The sequence below is a fragment of the Ambystoma mexicanum genome, chromosome 4p (genome assembly GCF_040938575.1).
Source record: "Ambystoma mexicanum isolate Mex_15411 chromosome 4p, UKY_AmexF1_1, whole genome shotgun sequence".
Taxonomy (NCBI): Eukaryota; Metazoa; Chordata; class Amphibia; order Caudata; family Ambystomatidae; genus Ambystoma; species Ambystoma mexicanum.
Window position 1 is genome coordinate 1189854559 of NC_090927.1, and position 25489 is coordinate 1189880047.

Consider the following 25489-nt stretch of genomic DNA (forward strand, 5'->3'; position numbering starts at 1 on the left):
ATATTTTCATATCTGGAGGACTTGCTGATGTGAGGGAAGTATGCAGTGCAGGTTTTGTCCCATTTAGAGGACACCTGCTTGCTACTGCACAAGCTGGGCTTCTCCCTAAATTTAAAGAAGTCCCACATGACACCAGTCCAGAGTCTCCAGTTCATCGGAGCAGTCCTAGACACCCGAGTGGGGAAGGCCTTCCCTCTCGATGAGAGAGTAGTCCTCTTGACACAAATGGTTGACTCATTTCAGAACATGGCACTCTACCACCATCTTCCTTCCTCTGCCTCCTAGATCTCATGGCCTCCTGCATTTTTCTAGTGCCAGAGGCCAGGTTGCGCATGAGATCCCTACAATGGCTTCTGAGGGATCAGTTGTCTCAGTACCTCAGCTCGCCCTTGGATCTCCTCAGGGTGTCCGCATCAGTGGTCAACGACCTATCCTGGTGGGTGGACCGCAACAGTCTCTTAGCGGGAGAACCCTTCTAGCATCCTTGGGCTCAGACCTGAGTGGTCACGGTTGCGTCTTTGAAGTGTTAGGTTGCTCACTGTGAGGATTTGCAGGTGAGCGGCCTCTCGTCAACGACGGAAGCCAGGTGGCACATCAACAGGCTGGAGTTGCGAGCTATCAGCCTTGCCCTGATAACATTTGCCCCGTCCCTGCAGGTGAAACATGTCCTCGTTCTGACGGACAACAAGCAAGGTGGTGTGCACTCCCGCTCACTCTGCATAGAGGTGATGATGCTTTGGTTTTGGTTGCTGGAGAACAGGATCTCTGTATCAGCAGTTCATCTGGCAGGCACAGAGAACAACTTGGCGGATGCTCTGTGCAGGCAGAGCACAGTCTCGCACAAGTGGGAAGTGTGCCAGGAAGTCCTAAAGGAGGTCTTCGCTCTCTGGAGTAACCCAGCAGTGATTCTGTTCGCAACTAAGTCCAACAGGAAATGTGAACAGTTTTGCTCGAGGGGATTCCCAGTGAACGGTGCACTGGGGGACGCATTTCTGGTGGATTGGACCTTCCCTTTCCTTTACGTGTTCCCTCTGATTCCCATCATTCCGTGCCTTTTCCGGAGATTGAAGAGGTTTCGAGCGACCATGATCTTTATCGCCCTGGATTGGGCGAGGAGAACGTGGTACTCCCTCTTGGATCTGTCAATTTCACTGGTTGTATCTGCGTCCGGATCACCTTATCCATTCCGAAGGTCGGATACTCCATCCGACCCCGGAATCCCTCAACCTACATGCGTGGCTCTTGAGATGAGACATGATGATTGGAACTCTCGGAGGAAGTACTTGAGGTGTTGCTGGCTGCAAGCAGATCATCTACAAGATCTTTGTACGCGTGCAGGTGGAGAAGATTTGAGGCGTGATGCAGGGAACGCGAGATTGACCGCATCTCTTGCCCCACCACTACAGTGATGGAGTTCCTTCTGTCACTGTCCTCAGCAGGCCTTCAGGTCACCACAGTCGAAGGATATTTGGCAGGCTTGTCAGTGTTTAAAAGATCTCGGGATTGAGGGAAATATTTTACGATTCCGGTAATGGCACAAGACCTTGCAAATAAGTTTCCGTCAACTCCCTTTGTTGTCTCGGATTGGCACCTTAATCTGGTTCTGACATTTCTGATGGTGACTCCCTTTGAGCCTATGCACTCTTGTCCCTTACGGCTTCTTTGAAAATAGCCTTCTTGGTGGCTATTACATCCGCTAGGTGGGTTACTGAACTGCAGCCATTATGCTTTAAGCCACCCTTCCTGTGTTTTTTTCCGGGAGAAAGTTTCACTCAGGGTAAAGCCTGGGTTCTTCCCCAAGGTTGTTTTAGAATTTCACCTGTCACAATCCATCGCCCTTCCGGTCTTCTACCCTCCTCCGCACCCTTCTTAACAGGAGGAACGGTTACATCGCCTAGACCCGAAGAGGGGATTTGAGTTATTGCATTGCGAGGGCAGCTGATTTCAGGAAAGCTGACCATCTCTTTGTGGCCTTTTCAATAGCCCGTAAGTTCCTGTCAATAACCAAGCAGACTTTATCCTGATCGATAATTTTCTGCATAGATGAATGCTACCAGTCCACTGGGAAGGAATTGCTAGCTGGCATCGGGGCCCATTCGACAAGGGGAGTCTCAGCATCAACAGCATTTCAGAGGGGAGTCTGTATCCGGGAGATTTGTCACAGTGCGACATGGTCATCCCATTGCAAAGCACTATAGTATGGATGTGGCTCGTACAACAAAAGCGCGTTTTGGCAGGGCATTGCTGCAATATTTCTTGGTATAACTTTCGACTCACCTCCTTCATTTACTGATTTGGGAGTCTATCAGATGAGGAATCTGCGGGAGAAAGGCAATCCATTGAAGGAGAAATTACTTAACGTAATGTTAGGCATGTTATGTTATGTTATGTTAGGCAAATTTATAAAGCACACGTACACCCAAGGGCACCATGGTGCTGAGAGAGGAGGAAGAACACATGGGACTAGAAGAGCAGGGTTTTGAGAGATCGTCGAAAAGAAAGATGGTCAGTAGTGGCATGTAGCGTAAACGGGAGTCTATTCCAGGAACTAGCGGCCACCACACAGAAAGCACGTCCCCCCATCCTAGCCAGCCTGATACAGGGAACCGATAGCAGAAGAGCCGACTGAGATTGGAGGGCACGTGGAACTACGTATTGGGAGAACTTTTCCCGGAGGTATTCAGCACCTTGTTTATAAAAGGCATGGTGAACAATGCACAGTGATTTAAACAAGATGCACTTCCCCACAGGAAGCCAGTGAAGTTCTCTGAGCACAGGCGACATGCGAGTACGAGGGGGGAGGACGGGATACTACTCTAGCGGCTGCGTTTTGAAGCAGCTGAAGTCGATTTATAATATAGGCAGGTTGGCCCAGATACAGTGAGTTGCAGAAGTTAACTGTGCTCAAAACTAGAGGCGCAACCAGAGGAGCGTGGAATTGGGCAGGATGAAGGGAAGAACCTTCCTCAATACACAAAGTTTAAAATGGCCAGTTTTACTTACAGCAGCAGCTGGATCAGCATAGATAAAGAAGAGGAGAGCTTAACCCCAAGATTTTGCACAGAGGTGGACAGAAGGGGAAACGGGCAAAGAGAGGAGGGCCAGAAGACAGGGGTCCAGTAGGAAAGGGGACTGGTAGTGCCCACAACCAAGACCTCTGTCTTGTTGCTGTTAAGCTTCAGTGAATTTAAGGCCATCCATGCTCCCAGGTCCTCCAGGCAACTCATAAGCCGGGCAGCAGTGTCAGGACGGGTGAGATCAAGACGAACCAACAGCTGGGTGTCATCGACATAGTAGTAGAATCTAAATCCGTGGAAGCGGATGAGAAGGAGGAGGCATCTGATATATATATATTAAAAAGTATAGGGGAGAGAGCAGAACCTTGCGAAACCCCACAGTTAAGCCCTACCTGTTTAGAGTTTAGAGAAAGGAGGGAGGGAAACGGACTGAGAACGGTCGGCCAGAAAGGCAGAAAACCAATTTAGAACATTGTCGGATATCCCGACTTCTGACAACCGGAGATAAGTATGGTATGACCAACTGTGTCAAAAGCCGCAGATAAATCCTGCAACAGTACTGCTCCCACTCCACCCTGGTCAACTAGGCGAGTGAGATCGTCGAGTACAGAGTTGAGTACCGACTCAGTGCCCCTTCCGGGGCGAAAACCTGATTGAAAGATGTCAAAACATCCGGAAGATTCCAGGAAGGAGTATAAAAGAGGGGAGACAAGGGCCTCCATGACCTTCATCAATACCGGGAGAAGTGAGATGGGGCGAAAATGTTCAAGCAGCCCAGGATCAAGAGTGGGCTTTTTCAGCAGAAGTATAACCAGTGCATGTTTCAATGGGCTGGGAAGAAAGCCCTCAGAGTAATGTTCTTTCTATGGATTCTTTTCCCACAGATTCCTGATCTCCCATCCATCCCCGCTCAGAAAGTCGGTGGTTGGCGCGCATCTTCTTTCACGTTGACTTGTAGTTTGTTCAGTTGTTCCTCCATTGGAGGTCTATAGTTCCTTCTTTTTTAAGGGCTCAGCCTGTTTGTTTTCTCTGTTTTCCTATGCAGCGTGTGGTGCTCGGGTGGGTTAGGAGAGGGGGTGTGGCGAACAGAGTTTGGGCCGTAGTGATGTGGTATTAATACGACGCCTGACGTCACGTCCGGAGCCAATGACCAGATGCCGAGCAAGATGGATCGACGGTCAATGGCCGGGTCGTGGTCCACTACACCCCCTGTCAAAAAATATCCAAAGCAGCAGAGCTTGAGGGAATATCCATCAGATGAGGCATCTGCGGTATAATAATCCATAGAAAGAACATTACGGTAAGTAATTTCTCTACTGCTGCTGTTGGAATAAGTTCTGCAGCTGGTGTAGGGAAAATGATGTGGACCCTTTTCAATGCGCTACACCTACGGTGTTAACTTTTCTACTACATTCAGCAAATCTCGGGCTCCAGATTAGAACAATCAAGGGTTATCTAGCAGTGTTTTCCATATTCAAGCGCACCTCTGAAGAGGCATCTTACTTCAAAATACCCTTACTACTTCCATTTCTGAAAGGACTCACAAATGTGCTTCCTCCTTCACCATTCCAAATACCAACTTGGGACCTTAACTTGGTTTTCAAGTTTTTGATGTGCGCTCCTTTCGAGCCACTCCATTCCTTCCCTTTAGGGCTGCTAACTTTAAAAAAATGGGTTGGTCATGAAAATCTGCCCGCAGGCATTATCCTGTAAACCTTCGTTTACCACTTTTTACAAGGATAAGTTTGTTCTTAAGGTCAAACCCTCTTTTCTACCGAAGATTGTGTTGGATTACCATTTAACCATTTAGCACAGAAAATTGTGCTTCCGGCCTTTTAACCTCCACCTCATCCTGGCAAGGAAGAGGAAAGATTCCATAGACTCGATCCAAAGAGAGCTCTAAGCTTGTATGTTTCAAGGATGGCAAAGTTGCCACAGCACGACCAACTTTTCATTGGTTATACAGGGCACAAACTAGGTCTGTGAGTTACCAAACAGACTCTATCCAGATGGATCATAGTGGCTATTTCGGAGTGCTACATGCTAGCTGCGAAAGATCCCCAGATGGTTTAAGGGCTCATTCCACTAGGGGCATGGCAACTTCCTCTGCCCTTCAGAGGGGAAGTTCCTATAAAGGACATCTGCGAGGCAGCTACCTGGTCCACCTTCCACACGTTCACAAAACATTGTTTAGAGACCTCTAACAATGAAGGACGATTTGGGAAGGCAGTTCTATGCTCCATTCTGGACAAACAATAACTCTCAATTCTTACTCCCTCCTCCAAAAGAACCTAATACTGCTTTGGGAGTTTAATCAAAAATGAGGGATACGTGGGAGAAAACAATCCCTTTGAAGAACAAGTTACTTAACCCTGGTAAAGTTCTTTCGACTGGATGTTCCTCCCACGTATTTCTCATCACCCTCCCAACCTACCCCGCTGTAGAATTTCCAAGCTTTAGACCTTGCGCTCTTTTAACGTCTGATAATTTAAAGGCACTTATCAAGGCCGGTGATTCTGCATATGGGTGGCAAAAAAACAGAACTGAAGCCAACAGGCGCTGCGGGTGGTATATGTACTCGACGATGACGTCAGCCGATATGGAAGCCCTCGAGGGACTTCGAGTCGACCGTCTCAATGCACAGCACCCAATGGCGAGAGAAACATTTTCTTTTGAAGTAGCTGCAAACGAAGATACCATAAGATGCCAAATACGTGGGAGGAACATCCAGTCGAAATAACGTTAACAGGGTTAAGTAAGTTGTTCTTCTATGTGTGCTTCCAATCCATCCCAGGTTGCTGCTTCTAGCTTGGGCAGTCGCACCAGATCCAATACGTTTGTGGACTCCAGATCTGAATAGGTACTCTTGGTTGAGTACTGCTCTTTGTAATACCACAGCAATATATTGTGTATCCCCTGCTGTGAAAACACTAGATCGCCCGCCTGATCTCGTATTTGGGTAATTATTGTCTCTGGGTGCTTGTCTGATTAGCCATGCCAGAAGCCGACCTGCCTTATCCCCTTCTGCATGGAGTTTCCCTGTATAATAACTGGTCAAACTGCAAAAGCGAGTCCTGACCATTCTGGTGTGCCTCCCCTTTCGCTGCTAACTCCTCTCCTACCCGTCTCCCCTGTGCTAGGTCCCCTTCTAATCATTGAATGACCACCTCCAGGTCTTTTAAGGAACTGGTTAGAGTCCTCCTGACCCCCTTTTCCTTTGACCAGCACGTTCCCCTCAGGGGGCGGGGGTAGCCTTAAACGCCTTCCACTGCGTCCCCACATCCGCTACTAAGCCCTCGTTCAATTTGAAGGAGGCGATCGGCTCCCGTATTGATTGATTGCTTGCTAGCCATATCCTCCAGCATCCCCGACTGCATTCTCCACAGCCCTGTACAAATCGCCTCTGTGGGTCTGCCAAGGTGGCCAACAGTGGGGAGTGATCCAACAAAGTCCTGTGCAGATACTGAGTGTCTCTAAACCAATGAAAATGCTCCCTCCCTGTGAATAAATAATCCATCCTGGAATACGAATCATGGACCCCTGACCGGTATGAATATCCCCTCTAGTACATGGGTGGGACTCCTGCTAAAGTTCTACCACGTCCAACCTTTCCATGACCTGGTGAAGCGCTGCCCACGCCTATAATTTCATAGGGCCCTTACTTCCTGTCCTATCTAGTTCCGGATCCTGGGCACAATTGAAATCCTCCCCTCCCCACAGACATATAGGCTGGTGTGGCAGCCCCCCGTCAATTCCATCACCAAGGGAAAATATTCCTTGTCCACATCGGGAGCGTATGAATTGATTACCCATCTCTTGGCCATCCTGTTTTCCTACAATAGTTATTGTCCTCCCCTCAACATGTGCTCCACCTCTAGGGGGACCCCCGGGGCCACCCATATCAGCACCCCTCTTGCGAACGTAGAATAGGAATACCCGTAAATCCTCCCCCTTCAAACCCACCCAAATTTGGTCTCCAGCGTTTTTAAATCCATCCCCTGTAAATGGGTTTCCTGTAATAGCGCCAGTTGAAGGTTATGTCTCTTCAGATACTGCCCCATCTGCGCTTATCCTTCAAGTAAAATTGTATCCATGCACCTCCCTCATAACCTTATACGTCCCGTCCCCTTACTCCATCCTTGTGGGATGTTCGCCGACATGGGGACGGTACAGGAACCTTTGGCAGTGAAAAATGTAGCTTCCTGTTTAAATTTAGTATAGCCTGTGGGGGCATGGGAACGACCTGCCAATGCCCCCGCCCTCTGGCACCTCACCTCAGGCCCTTTTCCCTCACGGACAGCGTCAGACCTGGCAGCCAGCGCAGAGATTTTAGCTTTCCGCTTGCTCCCAGTTTGTTTTTTGTTTTTTTTTTTATATTTCTTTATTGAATTTCCGTCAAATTACAACATTTGTGTATATCTAACAAGATTTTACAATAAACATGTAAATCCATACTTCTTGAACATCCACAATATAGATTTCAGGAATCCATCCCCCCTTACGCGAAACGCAAAAGGTAATCACCACCAAATACACTCATTACCACCACAGACAAACATCAGACAACATAAACAACAAGAGAAAAGAAGAGAAAGAAGGAGAAGAAAGAAAAAAGAAAGAGAAAAAAAAATGTACTTGTTCCGTCCAATATCCCACTGCTTCATCCATAAAGGTCATCAAACGATCCCCATAATGACAAGTACACCTCTTCCTTATCCTTTTTTTTCAATGAGATCCTCTCATATTGTGACAAAATGTGTAATTCCATCAACCAGTCATCAACCTTAGGTTTCTTCCTCGTCTTGCAAATTCTGAGGATCAACTTAATTGTAATCATCACAGCCTTGTCAATCCATAAGTTATATTTCCTAGTCTTCGCACATCTATCTTCATGCGAGAGTTTGTTTTTTCAATTGTTATTTCACTTCACTTCGGTGCCTCGCCTCCCCTGGCTCATGTGGGCCGCAGGAGACTTCACGAGATTTGCCTTGTGGCTCATTCCTGGCCTCGGATCCCCAGCACTCTGTCTTGAGTGTTTGGGGCCCGACCACCGCTGGGACTCATGTTCGGCCTGCAGCGGTCTCGTCACAGGGCATTGAAGAATCGCTTGTCGCGGTGGAGGACATCTTCCACACTTCTCCTCTGCCCCACCTTAAGAACTTTGTCTCCAGGACCTCTCGTCAAGACAAGGTAGGCCCTCTGTTCTGCATGGCTCCACAGCGCAGCGACCTCTTCCCTGGCGTCGGCAGGAATCAGGGTTCCTCTGATTCAGGTTCGGGCAGACCCGATGCCTCCAAGGCTGCCAGCTCCCAGGCCGAGGGTCCCTACCAGGCTGTCATCTGAAGGGTGATCAAGTTCATCCTCTTCTTCTACCCCATGGGGTAAGGGATTGTTGAGTGCCACCTCCAAGAGTCTGTCGTTGGCTAGATCCGGCACAGCTACTGGCACAGCTGCTAAGGGATTCCTGCCTACTGGAGGAGCACGCTCTGAGGTTGTGAGTCAGGGTGTTGCGACTACCGGCCATTCGGCTTAGGGCTCAGCGCCTACCAGAGTGTTCTTTTAGGTTGACGCCTCTGCTTCGGGTGCAAGACCCAAGCTGTATCCTCTTGTGTCTGAGGCCTCTCTTGGCTCAGGGTTTTTCACGCCCTCCTGCCCAGGGCAAGACGCAAGGCTTTAAAATGGCGAAGCGGCACATGGCACAGCCTGCCGGGCAGGTGGCCATCTTGGATCCAGCTCGGGGCCCGCCAGTGCTTTCACCCATCAAATGGGCTTTGCAGGATGATCCCAGACAATTGTTCTCTGGAAGCGGTAGCGGATCCTACAGTGCAGGCTTTTGGTCCCCTCAGCGGTACATCTACGCATCACAACCGTATGGTCACACACACACCAGGTGCCTCAGTGCTTTGACCAGGACCGGAGGCCCAGCGCCCGTTGGGACCCGGCGGCTTGTGGGGACCCCAAGCCGAAATCCTTTCCTCAGTCCCAATGCAGGACTGAGTTCAAGCCCCTCACTTTCCCCCGGCTTCAAGGGGTTCCGGGTCCGCACTACTCTGAGGCCTGACAGGTTGCCCAGTGACAACAGGAGGAAGCAGCAGAGGATGTCATGCAGGTTTTTCCGCTCCCCCGCCTCAGCCAAGAAGCGGTGACATCAAGGTCGGGGAACACAGCCTGCCTGCGGAGGGCATTTGACTCTGTTCTTAGTCTCCTGGAAGTGTCTTTTCAACAACCCATGGATCCTATCCGTAGTCTCCACAGGCTTCAATCTTACTCTTACTTTGCCTCTGCCAACCTCTCCTCCACTTCGTTAGATCGGGTCCCCCTGCTCTTTTATAGGAGGTCCTTTCGCTCTTGGGTATGCAGGCGATTTAACCAGTTCTTCTTTTAGACAGGGGCTTCGGTTACTATTCCAAGATTTTTGCGGTACCCAGTTGTAAAGACTGGGGGGGATTTCTGTTCTTCTGCCCTCTATATGGCAGAGTAGAGGCACAGAGCACCCAAGCCAAGGTTCTCTATATGGTAGCCTCTATATGGTAGCTATGGACGAACAACCAAGACTTGAGCTCTCAGGAGGTGATGCAGGCTGGATCTTAAGTACAGCGAGTCCCCAAACCCCCACAAAGGAATGTCCACACACTGGTATGTGCTAACACAGTTCTTTATATAAAGGTAAGTCTCAGAGGTATATACACAATTAATAACACACTTTGTACTCTGGTAACTCTAATATGACAAATATATACAGTTTCTATGTGGTACCATGCTTATCTTTAGATTCCTTTAAAATGCATCCACTGCTGACAGTTATTATGTAGCTTACAAATCATGCAGCAAGGTGTATCAACATAGATCATAAGGGAGGGAGGCAGGTTAAGTGAAACAATGGCAGAATGCTTTCTTTAGCTATTTCTGAGTGAGGATCCCCCCATCTGGGCAACCTGCAATAAAAGTATTAACAAGCCCAGTCCATTAATGTTTCATAAGTCTTGCTTCCTAATCAAAAAGTTCAACCACCCCAAAGTACCTGAGATGGAAGAGTTTCTTCGGTTCGTCCACATATCACTCGAGGGTGGACTCCCTTTAAAGCAGGAGCCACTGGGCATCGAGAACCTCAAAGAAAAGTCGAACACTGGCGTCGATACGGCATCTTCGATCTTTGCGGTGCTCTGGGGGACGATTGTTCATGGAAGTCCTGGGAAGATGAGGCTTGCAGTTGACCTCGATATAAAGTGTTCGGTACCGCAAAGAAGACTCAGGATAGCTTTGGCAATTGGGACTCGACCACAGGCTGGACCTCGGATCTACACTCCGTCCGTGTCCTCAGGACGTTTTTTTTTGGCTTCAGGTGGCAGGAAACGCACATGCGCACATTTTCGGTAGCCGGCGACCTTGACTTTCTCTGGCAACAAAGTGGTCGACAGTGATGGCAAGGGAGCCCTCTGTCAAATGTTCTTAGTCAAAGGTGGCGCTTTTGTGGCTCCGGTCATCGAGCAGCACATCGTTAAGGTGTCCCCGCTTTTGGGCGACATGCTTCGAATGGCTTCCAGCAGTCACAGAAATGTTCTGAGCCCAGTCGACGGCAATGGACTTCGATGTCCCTGATGTCCCGGCCCTTCTCTTCAGGATTCTCAGCGAACCCGTTCGCCGGTTGACAGCCTTTCGGGACCAGCTTCCAGGGTGCCTCGATGAAGAGCAGCAGGTTTTGCACGATGGTCCCTCGTAGCTCGGGGAGAGTCTCTTAGCCAGTTCTTCTCTCGGATCAGTCCTCGACGGACTCCACAGCTTTTAGATTTCATCAAAGGAAATACAGCAGCAAGGGCTTCAAGGATGAGCTTCAAGTTTCAACTTCAGCCTTTGAACAAATTGGTAAGTGAGCCCCCCGGATATACACATCTGTCCCTCATTCACTCTGGCTCAGCCAGGCTCAGTCAGCCAATCGCACAGAAGGGCATTCATGCAGGCAGGCTATCAGGCTCACAGGCACTCAGGCTATTCACTTCCACCCACACATCCATAACAAGGAATGTGGATTGGGGCAAGCACCCAGCATTTCAGCACACTACACTGCATTCATGTCCGTTTCAGGCAGGGCTGCCTCATTCATTGCGTCACACACACACAGATACCAGACACCCATAACATAGAATGCATATTGGTCACACACTCTATTCACACAGGTCCCACCCCAAGGGTGTACCCACAACATACAGTTACTGGAAAGGCTCCAGCCAGTCTGGCCTGGACTTCCCCACAATACCATATACGGTTTTTGCACCCAACAGCCAGTCAGGGGAAGGCACGAAGTCAGGGTCTCCCAGGACTTTGGGAAAACAAGGTAGCAGGCAATAGAAACCAAGAGGCCACAGGGGCCATCTTGCCTTCTATCATCAATCCACTGATTCCTATGGCAGGGACTGGGTATCCCAAAATGGAGGATACTCTGAGCTCCTGTCATATCAGCATGACGCTACCACCAGCCCATACCCTGCTTTGTGGGCAGCACAGAGGTGCAACAAAACATACACTAGGGGTACAGGGTTGCACCCCACCCATGGGTGCCATAGGGTATCCCAAGGGTCTCTTTTCACCATGACCAAAAAGAGGAAGAGCTGCACTGCCAGGGGTCCCAACTGGACTTCTGTGCAGAAAATAACACAGAACACACATAAGGGAGCACAGGACAATGACATGGAGGCCCTGTCTATACAATGCATTTCCAGCATCACAGTACCCTTCCACCCCCGCCCCTCCCAGACTGAGGTTAGGGTGGTCTAATCACGCACAGGATTGACACCCTCATCCAGACCATCAACATACCTTCTGGAAAGGCCATCTGCATTATCATGAGACTTCCCTGGTCTATACTCAATAGTGAAGTCTAGCCCTTGAAGGCTAATAGACCACCTGAGCAGTTTAGGGTTTTCACCCTTCATCTGCATAAGCCACTTTAAGGGCTTATGGTCAGTTTGGACCTTGAAGGTAGACCCAGTAAATTGAGGCCTAAAATGCCTAAGGCTTCAAACTATTCTGAAACATTCCTTTTCAACAGCAGCCCACCTAAGTTCTCAACCGTGGATTTGCCTACTGATGAAGATGATAGGATGTTCCCTCCCTTTGTCATCTAACTGGGACAAGACAGTTCCAATTCTGGTGTCATAGGCATCAGTTTGAAAAATAGTGTTTGCTGTAATCAGGAGCACACAACACAGGTGTCCTACATAGACTTTCCTTCAAGCCAACAAAGGCCCTCTGACAGTCTTCAGTCCAATTAACCTTACTCGGTTGCTTGGGCGAAGTCAGAGCTGCCAGAGGGGCAGCTATGGTACCATAGTCTGCCACAAAGTTCCGGTTATACCCAGTGAGGCCCAAAAAAGCATTCACCTGGGTTTGAGTAGTGGGAGTCTCCCAGTCATATGCATACTGTACTTTTCTGGGGAGAGGTTGGATTTGACCCCCTCCTACCTCATGACCAAGGTAAGTGACCTTCCCCTGAGCTATCTGGCACTTGGGGACCTTCATAGTGAGGTTAGCCCTTTTTTCAAGGCCTGCACCTTATCCAGATGAGTCAAATGATCATCCCAGGTGGAACCTACCTAGACTGCAATGTCTAGGTAGGCCACACAAAAGGCCTCCAGCCCACTGAGCGCATGATTGACCAAACTTTGGAAGGTGGCAGGTACATTCTTCAACTCAAGTGTCAAATGCTTTGCAGGTCCACTAGGTTGGCTTCTCAGATGCCCGCACCAGGGTCCTGAAAACAAAATGTATTCCAAGCAACTCATGACCAAGAGTTGATCATCCAGCAGAAATGTTTCTGTGACAAAGAGCATGAAAGATAGTCTAACCATTCAGCTTACTTATTTGCAGAGGGATGTTAAGAGGGTGTTTGAGCCGTGTTTGAAAAGCAATCCAAAATGCCAAATCTCACCTGTGATCACAGAAGGAGACCCTCTGGTGTTGAGTGTCATCACAAGAAGTTCATTACATACAATAACCCATTTTATCCATGGGTACTTTAAATATTGTACCCAAGTCTCTTCTCCTCCGTCTGTGTCCATTGAAGGTTGAAATGCCGTATGCCAGAACTCGTTCCATGTGATGTTAACAAAACAACTAATAATGAAAATGTTTATAATGAAATTAAAATAACTAAAACATTTTTTTGTTTTTTGCAATTTGGGGGTTCCCCCCAATCTTCCTGTTTCCCTAGCTTTATTACCCCAACCCCAACACCCTCACCACACGTTTTAATCCCTCACCCCACCCCTGTATATACTTTTTACCAGAAATTCGATATTTTGTCATTATTTTGTATTCGTTATAAAAGTTATTAATTGTTGTCAATTCGTTAAGATCACTCTACAGAACTCTGCATTGCAGCGGATAACCTCAGTTGGATTCCCTAAACATATGTTGGTTGGAGTTTTTGGTAGCCAATAGTTCTCTTTTGTCAGGAGCCATGGAACCAAGTGACAAAATGTCCTAATTCTTTTTTTTAATAACACATTTTATTGTATTTTGTTACTTCAAAACAACAGCATACAATATTAAAACAGACCTTACGTACTTACAGCAAAGATACTGTAATCATTCCCCTTTTTTAGCTGAAACACAACAGCGCAATGGCGCAATAGCACATAGCATAACAGGTCCACAGCTGGATCACCTCCATATTATGGAATTATTGAGTATCAGGGTCCCACAGTTCTTTCCTTGTTTATTACATTGTTTGTTCCCATTTCTGCCATATTTTGCCCGCTTTCCCAGGGCAGCCCCTAGCTTTGTAGATTCAATGCTCCATTACTATACAGGCCTCCACATCTGCTACCCCTTGGTCATATTGAGGGGTGATCTCCGAGCCCCGTAATTGTGCAATATTGGGCCAGCCCTGTGGTCGTTAAGAACAAGAGTTTTTCAAGTCGGGTAATTTCTCCCTCTTCTTCAATCCCCAGTAGTAGGAGTTTTGGTTTGTTTGGGATTGGCCAGCCCATAACTTTTGACCACTCCTTTTCCACTCCTGCTTGCCACTCCTTTTCACCACTTAGCAAGCCCGCCCACCTGGTGCCTTCCTGCTTGCCGCTCTTTTCCCTACTTAAGGAGCCCTCCAGCCTTTTTTCCTTTGCAGCTGGGGAGCAGGTGTAAGTGGATCGAGGGTGTCGTCCCAGGGCTCTGTTGGATCATTTCTGTGTTGACAGGCAAGGTCCATTGCTCACACGGGCTCTTGGTGTGTCAGCCACTCCGGGGGCTCTGCCTTGCTCTAATGTTGTATTGCGTGTCTGCTCGGGCGTGTGTTGTGCAGGCTTCCCAGCCAGTTGCTGCTGCTCTGGTGGTTCTCGCTTCCCTTTCGCACAGGCACCGCAGGGATCTTCTTCCTTATGCGGCTGATATGGTGCCTTCGGTCGCCGTGCGGCGGGATCTCACAAGCCCGTTGGATTCCTGGTACGGCGCTGGGGGCTGCTCTGATCGCCCACGCGGATCCATTTGAGCCGCCGCACAGGGATCTTGCACGCCTCCCTCCTCCGCTTGTCCATACGGTCTGGAACGCGAGGCACCGATGCTCAGTCCTGGGACAGCTGGGTCCCCCACAGTCCTGTCTCGGCTTGGTAGTTCAGCGGATAGGGGCCACCGCCTTTCCGCTTCCAGACCTCGACGTTCCCCGCCGGCGTGCACTCACGGCGGCCATCTTGCTTGGAACTCAGCTGTGAACGTCGCCGCCTTTGGCGGTCAGCATCTCTGACCGCGCTCTCTGATTTTGCTCAGCACTGCGTCAAAATAGTGCTGGAGGTTTCCAGAGCTGAAGAGTGGTGTTTTCATCTGTCGCAATTCATCTTTTTTCAGGATATCTGTAGAATATGGCTGGCGGCCGCAGAGCTCCGAGGAGTCACGTCCTCATCGTGAGCTGGCTGACCACGCCCCCAAAGTTCCTAATTCTTAAGAGCAAATGACCAATTTAAAGCATGCAAACACATTAAACAACCACAAGTCCTTACACCCAAAGTAAGCCTTCCAAAACTTTAATTCACGTGCGGAAATGCATCCATTTGAATGTTCGAGCCCCCTGTATGTAAGAGCCTTCATGATGTAGCTTTTCCTATAAGCCTTTGACTCGCAAGATGTGAACATCCTGTTAAGACATTACTCCTCTTAGCCATTGAGCACAAATCCTAATGGGAACTGAAAAACTTTCTACCAGAGGTATAGAGCAGTACCTAAATATATAAAACCAAACTTGAAGAGGGAAAGACATGGTCAATGGAGTATATGAGGCATGTTTGGCACTAAAGGGCCAAGTTGTAATACCTAGATGTAGGACTTCGTACTCTACGCCCTGTCGTGGTACGGAGGAAAGAGGACTATAGACAAGTACAAGTGTCACTATGTGAGTAACCTTTTTTTTTACTTGATGCAGGATTTTGCTAAGTTGCATTAGCAGTGTCACACTGAGAATCTTGGGCAACGGGGTGTTTAGTTAGTGCATGTGGTGCCACGAGGGGCACACATGTAAAGTTAAATCAATTTTTGACTCAACTTGGGCATTAAACTTAGCATTACATAAAGGTGTCTACTACATAACATGCAATAATGTCTAATGGTTTATTGATAAATGACTTTTCTAAATTCACCATCTGAGCTGTTCTATTTGTATATGTCTTGTAGTGGGTCTTCAGTTGAGACCAAATGGTGAAGTGTTGTCCTGCATAGCTCTAGAGATGAGCCTCCAATGCTCCTGTCAATAACATTTCTTTCCTGCATACGTTGATGGTCTGCCTTGTTACCTTGATAATTAACTCATCCATTTTTCAGGGAGTACTAGCATTGGGGCCCACTTTTTAACTGTACTTTGCACAATAGCCTGGCTACCCTGTGGCGAGGACCATTTCATGTATAGTCATTAAAATGCATGCTGCAGTATGTTTGGTATTCCCTGTTTTGCAAATGTATTCTTGTTTTTGTTTCTCTGATCTACAGGCCGTGCTCCCCCAAGGAATACCACGGTGGACCTCAATAGTGGCAATATTGACGTACCTCCAAACATGGCTTGCTGGGCCAGTTTTCACAATGGTGTAGCCGCAGGTCTGAAGATTGCACCAGCTTCCCAAATTGACTCTGCTTGGATTGTCTACAACAAACCAAAAAATGCTGAATTGGCCAACGAATATGCAGGTTTTCTAATGGCACTGGGTTTGAATGGTCATCTCACAAAATTGGCCACCCTGAACATTCACGATTACTTGACCAAGGTAAGTCCTTTTTCTAACACACAAACCTTGCTTGAATACCATCGCTAAGTTAATAATTCCGTTGCTACTGTACATGATGTCTGTGACAAGGCCAAGTCTTTCAGTAGAGTTCATCGAAGTTCATGCAAGTCAAGAGAAAGGACCCGCTCCTAGAACAAGCCAGGAAGGCCCTCATTTTACAGCCTGGGTCATACCATGAAAAACCAAATTTTATTGACAAAAAAGGGTTTCTCTACCTAGTCAGTTTGGATCCTAGAGGAGAGGGACTCGGCAACCACCACCTATTGGTACCAAAACAGTTTCGAACGGCGGTGCTAGTTAACCCATTCTGACCTTACCTTGGGGGGCAACGTGCTCGCCTTGGAAGCAAGCCGACACAGAACACCACAGGTTCAATCCCTGGGTCTGTGCTTAGAAACCTCTGGGTATTAAGCATGTTACAAATAACTTATCGTATCATATTATATCTATCTAGGCTTAGAATAAACAAAGCAAAGATCCTGCAGAGCTGATTCTCTGAATAGTGTTCAGTAAGAGATTAAGTTTTCATGGCTCTAAAGCAGTCAATTGCGGCACCTAATTTTGTTGTTCATGATTCCTTCCAATATTCTTTCAGGATGGCGGCTCTCCTTGTTGACATGACACTATTAACTGCTAACATCACAAACGTTTTAGAATAATTTAAGTAGACCTATATGTCAAATGAGTGATGATGTGCATTTAACACATGCCCACAACTGACATCTTTCAAATTCGGAAGCATGTTGTATTTCAATAACCAAAACATGGGAAATTTATTGTATACAGATTAAGCAGAACTGTTTAAGTGCCTTGAGAAAGCTCAAGAAAAGGGTGAAACAGTAGCACGTGCCTCCGAAAAGGAGAAATGTTGGTACAGTAGCAACCTCCACATCCAACCTTAAGAGAAATGGTGGCGGTGTAACTCTTGCTACTCGACGGATTTCTCTTGTGGTGTATCGGGTTTTGTTACTCTACTAAAGACTTGTGTAGGTTTGGAGCTGGAGTATTAAACTGGCGTGTCATATGGTAGGGCAACCTGCATTGTAGGTGTCGTGCAACCTGTACTTCTGATAACAATACAAGGAGGATGGAGAACGTGGACAGGCTCTGGAGAATTTCCCCCATATGTATTGCCTCCAGGGAGCTCTTCACACTGTGGTTGTGTATGCTGGGTTCCCAGAGATCTTCCAGATCTCACAAAAGGGTAATCTAGTATATGTTTATCACATCTGCCAGTGCCGCTCTTAAATGGATCCATAGAATCTAGTTGTCATGAAGTCCCTAAAGAGTGTCTCTGATTTAATCTGCTGGCAGTAATAGCAGTGTTTGGAAAAAGAAACTGTGCCCTAGCCCTCTTAAGTCCTCGGACAAGACAAAGCCATGGGAAAACCCAGGAAAAAAGTTATTCTGCTTTGTTTGTCATGTTCAAGCATAAACAAAATTGGGCTATCCTGGACTGATTTACTTCCTTCCAATGGTACAGAAGAATTAGCTTTCTTGCCTGCAAAAATGAAAGAAGCTACTTGACAGCAGCTACAAATTAACAATGACAAAACAGTTTGATCTTCAAGAACTGTTAATTGGAAATGAGAAAAGCTTTAAATCGGGACTACAGATTTGCGGTCGCCAGCATAGATGTATTTACATGGCCGAATAGGCACAGGCCTAGGGCGGCAGGTTGCCAGAGGAGCAGCATTTTATTGAAGTTTGTTTTCAATTTACTGATTGCCATTTTTAAATATAAAGCCAATTTTGTTTCTCAGATTCTGGTAGATCCATAACACTGCGGGTAATTTTGAGCTATTAGCACTCATTCCACTTTAGACAGCTAAAGTCTTTTATGGCCAAACTTGCATATATGCTTGATATTTGCAAAAGCTTTATTGTTAGGGGGACGTCTGTTTTAAAAAAAAAATGGGGAAAAAAGGTAACTCATCCCAAACCCATCGTGCGTTCGGTACACCCCTACTAAATACCTAAGTTTGGCTTTGAGTAAGTATTTGGCTGAAGTTCAACTGAAAACCTGGTATCCGGATTCAGCCAAATACTTACTCAAATCCCTTCTCGCCTCCGAATCACTACTTATTTGAAGTTTTGGGGAATGCAGACTTGTCCATCCCTCGGGCTGCAGGATGCTAAAACTGTCAATCTTTCTTTATTCTCAGCTTTCAGTGCTACATGAACATTGAGTGGCCTGGCAGATGTGTCCGTAGTGCGTGCAACAGTGAATGTTTCTATAAATAACGCAAGGGGGCGGGGAGCTACCGTTAGTTACTTACATTCACGGGGTCTGTCTGACCCCCAACTCTGACAAGGTTTTCTGAAAATTGGTAGTTCCGCATATGGCCCCTGGCAGGGTCCCCTTGTAAAGACAGTGAGCCCGATTTTAAAAAGCGTTTTACAGTGGGAATTCGCATTGAAAAACAGGCCAAATGTCTGGTTACAGGGAATTTCAATGGAAAGTTAGGAGGCGCAGGTTCGGAAATGTCAGTGAGTGGGACTAATGTATGAGGGTTGCGCCCAAGAGCACAGTGCATGGAGGAACAGTTTAAACAGTTCAGGTGCAAACGCACAGGCACTACACTCCCATATTTACATACACATTAACGCGCACACAAAACGACTACACGAATGTGAAATCTCACCAGCACAGACCCACACGTGCAATCATGTAAAACGGACAACAGAAGTCGTATTGATAATGGGCGGTCGTAAAACTCGTCAACAAAGAACTGCAACCTTCATTTGTGTTTATTTGCATTAAAGTGCTTGGAACAGCTGTTTTGCTTACAGGCCCATGGAGACTATCTGTTCTCTCAATGTATTTGTACTGCCTCCCAGGGTGAAAGAATGAAAGATTAATTGCTTTGAGGCGGAGCCAGCTGTGGCAAGGCTTTCCTCCCCTGGAGAGGCAAGATTTTGTTGTAAAACTGGGAGAATCAAAGGTGAGGCAGGGCATGTTTATAACACCCCTATGTTGTCATGAAGGGTTAACGTGTAAAGGCACCACCTTTCATGCACAGGAAGGATACGATTATCTGTGCCTTCATAAAGGACCCCTGATGCACACACGGACCAATGGAAATGCGTGCTTTTGCGCATGCGCAAAGGGGTTTAGTACCGCGTTGGGCACTTCACCAGTGCGAAGATTAAATATAGGAAACTTTCAACCTGTCTCAGTGTAGTTATTGCTTGGTGCCTTTTCTCTCGAGACATGCACTACAATTTAGAGAGTCTACGAGGATGGGATTTGCTTAGCCCATTCTACTGCACACTTTCACATCGTGGCCTCTCAGTTAATAGTGACAGCCATCCTGACACTGCTCTACCCTCAAAATGTCAGGCAGTGAAGGACTAGATGAGGAAGCACCCAGTGCAGCTGCATTTCACCGGCCAGCTCCTTTTGACATAGGTGATCAGCAAGCCCTTGGACAGCAATGGGAGTGGTGGCTCAGCCAATTTGAAAAACTAAATGTCTGCCCGTGATGAGCATGTTCCAGACAAATTTGCGAGGAGGCGTCTAATGAACCTGGTGGGGGAAGAAGTTGAGACATGTGAAGGACTAAATGGGGTGCTGAGTCCTTAATTTGACCCCTAGCGTAACGTAGAACATGAGACACACCTTCAACAGAGTGTGTCAGACAAACAACGGGTGCATTGGGGGCGTGGCTTGGCGGCCATGCGATAGGGAAGCAGCTTGCTGGAGCTCCCGCACAATCTTGAAGATCGATTTGCATAGCTGGCCAGGACATCACGGTGACCTGTGAAATTTGAAGGAAAGGTGCCCGAAGGGTTGAGGTGCAGCGGACCTGAAGCTGGGGCGAAATCGGCTGGAGGAGAGACCAGGAGAGGGTCTGCAGTGTGATCCGCACCGGCTCACAAAATGGCGGACGCATCACCCAGCTAATGAGAAGAGCACCAAATGACCAATGGATAAGCCAGAGGCCGGGCGCCGGAGACGAAGAGCCCTCCAAACTACAGTAAGACCCCTTGCTGGGGAAGAAGGTGGGCCGCAAGACATCCCGGCCAGGTCGGCAGCCTAGGACGCCGGAAGGGCGCGAGCGAGGAAGATCAGGTCCCCAGGTGCGCCACACCGGGAGCAAGAAGAGCCGAGGCCCACATCTGGGACACAGAACGTCACAGACCAGGGAGAAGAGCCTGCAACACTGGAGCTGCAGGGTGAGGAATAGTGGCGAAGAGTGGGACCCCTGAGACACGGACATCAGAAGGACAGAGGACTGTGGGCATTTCGGAGGCCCTGTATGAGTGTCGGAGGGACACAGAGCGAGACGGAGCGGCTCCAGGAATCAGCCCAGCAGAGACCCGTACTCTGAAGGCGGACAGCCAAAGGGAGCAGCGACACTTGCAGCAGGCTCCCCAGGTGAGGCTGCACTCCCTCCACGAAAGATCGAGCAGAGGCACTCCCCAGTGCAGAGGTGGACACACGCAGGAGGCCATGGAGAGAGGGAGAGAGCCGGCGGAGAGGGCAGGGGCCTTGGCCCAGCCCGAACAAACGCAGTAAGTGCACTAATGAAGGTGGGCCCCCCAGGGAACGAATAGCACTTCAACACCCCGGGGTAGGAGGTGTCTGAGCGGGGATGAGAGTCACGAGGACAAAGTGTACTGGGGAGACCTCAGACACCGGCTATACCACTGCCTAGTGGACCGCTGGCAACAAGAGCGACCAGGAACCACCAGAGTAAGGGGGCGGCACTTCGAACAAGTAAGCAGCCACTCACAGGACATATTAACATAGCCCCCTAAAGGATCAGGGTGGCAAGGCCAATAATAAACTACGTGGGAGGCCACAGTCCATGGGCCTTTAACCACGCGTCTGCTGGCTGGAGCTACCCTCGAACCGGCTCACGCAAACGGGGGACAGCTAAAGGAGGTCAGACAGCCGGCAAGCAGCAGTGAGGCTGACACAGCGACAAGGGACCGAGAGACCACAGCTGCCTGGTATCTGAGGCGCAGCCAGGGGCCACACCAACAGATAACGCGGCTCTCTGCTGCAGGACAATAAGAGTATATTACGAGGGAGTCCACACCTAGGGCTGCGTATCCGCGAGTAGGAGAACCGAGAGCCTGGCAACTGAGACATGGACAATAAGAACAGACAAATAGGAAAGCCAGGAATGAGGCTGGGCTACTAGACAGCAGCAGTGGAGCCAAGATAGAGGTAAAGGGACCCAAAGACTCCGGCCATACAGCATATAACACGCAGTCAGGAGTCCACACCAGCCGACGGGGCAGACCAGTCTTACAAGACAGCAAACCTACGTGGGAGGCCACAGCCTGCCGGTGTGCAATCACACATCGGCAGAAGGAAAAAGCGAATCTGGCAACACACGGACAAGGGGTACGCCTTGGAAAAGAAAAGCCCACAAAAGGGAGACCGAGCCTAACGGATCAGGACATCACAGTATATGTCTACAAGAGAGCGCCTGGACTCGGGACAGGCGAGCAGTCGGCAGAAAAAAATGTGGAACATTAAAGACGCCACGCCACTGCGGCCTTCCACCAACAGGGCCCCATCTGCACGGAAGGGTCTGGACCACACCGAAGCAAGGCGAGCAGACAACGAGAGCATGGACCAGGAAGTCTGATGCGTTACAGCAGCACAAACCCACGACACAATGAGAGACATTAGAGATAGTGCCTGAAGCCAACCGGACTCACAGCGGCGGCAGGGAGGAAGCAAGACTGGGACCCCGATGCAAGAGACAAGGCACCCCCAGCATGAACATGTCGGAATAGCAGAAAGGGGCAAGGGAAAACAAATAAGCACGAGGCGTTTGCCATAAGCAGGAGGCGTTTGCCCGGAAAACCGAGGCGCCCCAGGCAGGCGTACCAGAAGCTGGTTCCAGCATAACAGACACTTCACAGGCTGAGAAGGGAAAAGAGGGCCGTGTCCTGGAGGCTATTGCGGCACTGAAAACCTCACTCGAATTTAAAATGGATTTAGTAATAGTGGATGTAGGACTCCTACGACAAGATGTGAGGAACCTATCAGAAAGGGTGGCACAGCCGACCAGCCAGTACAGAGTAACGCAGCGAACATAACCGCCACCCAGAGCCAAATGGCAGAGGCGTTGACCCGATTACATACCTTGGAACAGAGGAGCTGCCGGAGGGCGAAGAAGGCAGGGACCCCACAGGATACGTGGAGAACCTTCTGCTCCAGAAAGTGGGTGCAGGGAATCTATCCCAGGTATTCGTTGTGGAGGGAGCGCCCAGGGCCCTAACCAGGAAACCTCACCAAGGGGCCCCCCCAAGACCCATGATAGCAAAGATTATGAACTTCAGAGACAAGAGAAAATATCTTGGCAATTTTGAGAGAGGGTGGGGTCATAACGAGGAATGCCGCTAGAATAACTATGTATCCAGATTACACGACACAAGTGCAAAGGCACAGAGCACAATTTTGGCCAAAAAAGGAACGCCTCAGGGCCGCCAAGGTACGATTCATGCTGCTGTATTCAGCCAAATTGAAATTGCTACACAACGGCAGGCCATATTTCTTCGACACCAAGACAGAGGCCCAAGATTGGATGGACCAGCAAGGGGATCCCACAACTGAGAGATGGGGATGAGCGAGACAACAGGAACCCCCCTAACCCCCGATGACCTACAAAGAAGTGCACCGGACAAATGAGTACTAGTTCAGCGACTCGAACCAGCCGTTAGTTAGAAGCGGGAGCCCGCAATCTCTACAGCAGGCCGCCAAGACCCACATAAGTGACCCCCGCAGAAGAACAGAAGTTGCGATGCCAGTTTTAAGGCACCACGCCGCAACAGATGCACCAACAGGAGGGAGGGGAGCACCTCGAGAGCGGCAGAGCCCCGAGCAAGGAGACGGAGGCTGGGCGTTTGTTTATAGTTGTAGGAGTTGCATGGTAAGTTTGGGTAGGTGAAGGCACTAGAGGAGGAAGAAGCATAAAACGACCAGAGCACGGAAGGGGAAAGTCAAGAAAGCGATAGACCTACGCCCCAACACAAATATCCAGAGAGAGACACTGGGGACGTGGGCCCGCACTGAACAGATGCGGGATGAGGCCATCGAGAAGGGGAAGGACCAGCCCCACCCCAAGGAGCCAGGGAAAGTGGGGGCAGGTACGGAAGCACCAGACACAGGACAAATAGCATGAGCCCATGGGCAAGAACGGGCCGCCGGATTCAGCAAACACATGGGTCAGGAAGTTTTAAATGTAGTCCCATGGAACATCAGGGGATTAAACGCTTACGTCAACAGGTTGAGGGTCTACGCCTGGCTGAACAGGGCAGAGGTCCACATTGCAATGCTGCAGGAGACACATCTGATGGCGGAAAAACAGGCCAAGATGGCCAAGAGGTGGGGGGGGGGGGCAAATGTACAGTTCAACGTACTCCAACTACGCAAGGGTGGTGTTGACATGGATTGTTCCGGGGATTCCGTTTCAACTCATAAAACAAGAAAGGGCTTGCTGCAAAACCGGGAGGTGTGCCTGGTGAATACGTACGCCCCCAACCACGATGCAACAGAGTTTTTTAGGTCACTTACGCCCCGGCTGGTCCCATATAGACGCATCGATCATCTGGGCCGGTGACTTGAACTGTACATTGGACCCCCGGCTGGACAGGTCGGATACAAAGCATAAGAAACTAGTGCCACCGGCCCGGACACTATGGAAGATATTGGACCAGCTCGAGCTAGAAGACGTCTGGAGAAAGGTACATGGGGGCAGTACGACATACACTCACTACAGCGCCCCGCATGGGACATTCACACAAATAGACTGTTCACGGTCAAGGAGACATTGGGGGAATTCACCGGGCACACATTCATGCACAAACGTTATCCGATCATGTCCCGCTAGGAGTGACATGGGCGCATACATACTGGAGAGTCCCCATACCCACATGGAGACTGAGGGCGGAATCATTTTTAGATTGGGAGTTCCAGGAGCACATTCAGAGCACGATAGACAACTATTTTGAGCACAACGTGGGGAGTGTGGACAGTACCGGAACGGTCTGGGAGGCACTCAAGGTGGTGGTTAGGGGAACGACAATAGGGAAGACAGGAGGCCTCAGGGGAGAGATTTTGGCAGAATTGGAGGGAGTAGAAAGGGAGATTGAAAGGGCGGAAACACGAGTGGGTGAGAGGGGAGAAGAACTGGGTGATCTCACTACCTTGAGGCAGCAGTGTATGGAAATCTGGGAGAGGCTGGGGAAGCTGGATTACGGGAAATATATACAGAGGCTACATGCAGAGGGAGATGAGCCCAGCATGCTCATGGCCTGGCTAACCAAACAGGAGGGTAAACGGGAACCATTAACGCAATTAAAGATGAACAGGGAGAGGTGATCAGGACCCAGGAAGGTATTAATACGTTTTTCTCACGATTCTGCGAGAAACTGTATTCCCAGGTCCAGGAGGCAGAGAAGGGGAGACATAGCTGATGCTCTGGCGGAAATTGCACTTCCACAAGTAACAGAGGAGCAGGCCAAATGTTAGACATTCCCCTCACAGTGGAGGAACTGTCTGCGGTCATAGCCCAGCTTCCGACCGGTAAATCCCTGAGGCCCGACGGGTTACCAAGCAAATTCTACAAGAAGTACAAAGATACCCTGGCCCCGAGGCTTCTGGAGACACTGGAGGAGGCATATGAGAGGGGAGGCTTCCGAGTGGCATGTCGGAATCGGTGGTAGTGCCAATACTAAAATCAAGGAAATCACCTCTAGAGTGCGGGTCTTATAGACCAATCTCCTTGATTAACCAAGATTCCAAGATCCTTACGGCGGCTCTGGCCAACCAGCTCAAAAGTGTTATACCCACGCTGGTGCACACAGACCAAAGGGGGTATGTACCGGCAAGGAATAAAACGTGGAATCTCTGCAGACTCCAATACGTAATAGACAACATGAATCAGGGAAAGGAGGAAAGTGCAGTGGCGCATCGTTGGACGCCATTAAGGCATTAGATTCAGTGAACTGGGACTGGCTTCTGGGAGTGCTCTCCTACTTTGGGATAGGTGAAGGGCTCCTACGCTGGGTCAAGCTTTTATATAAGGATCCAAAGGCAAGAGTGAAGACGGGCAGACACGTCTCAGAGGAATGGAGCATAGCACGGGGTATGAAGCAGGGATGCCCGCTGTCCCCGATGTATATCCTGGCCCTAGAACCATTTGCTGTCTTTCTTAGAGCTGAGTACAAGGACACAGGAATAGATAG

At 49.0% G+C, this 25489-nt stretch overlaps 1 protein-coding gene across 1 annotated transcript in view; it reads left to right on the plus strand.

Annotated features, from left to right (window-relative positions):
- ANAPC1 (anaphase promoting complex subunit 1) overlaps positions 1 to 25489 on the plus strand; it is a 2053226-nt gene that overhangs the window by 1004764 nt on the left and 1022973 nt on the right. Inside the window, exon 27 of the mRNA XM_069606837.1 lies at positions 15984 to 16255. Coding sequence (XP_069462938.1) covers positions 15984 to 16255 — 272 coding nt within the window. The remainder of the gene's footprint in view (positions 1 to 15983; positions 16256 to 25489) is intronic.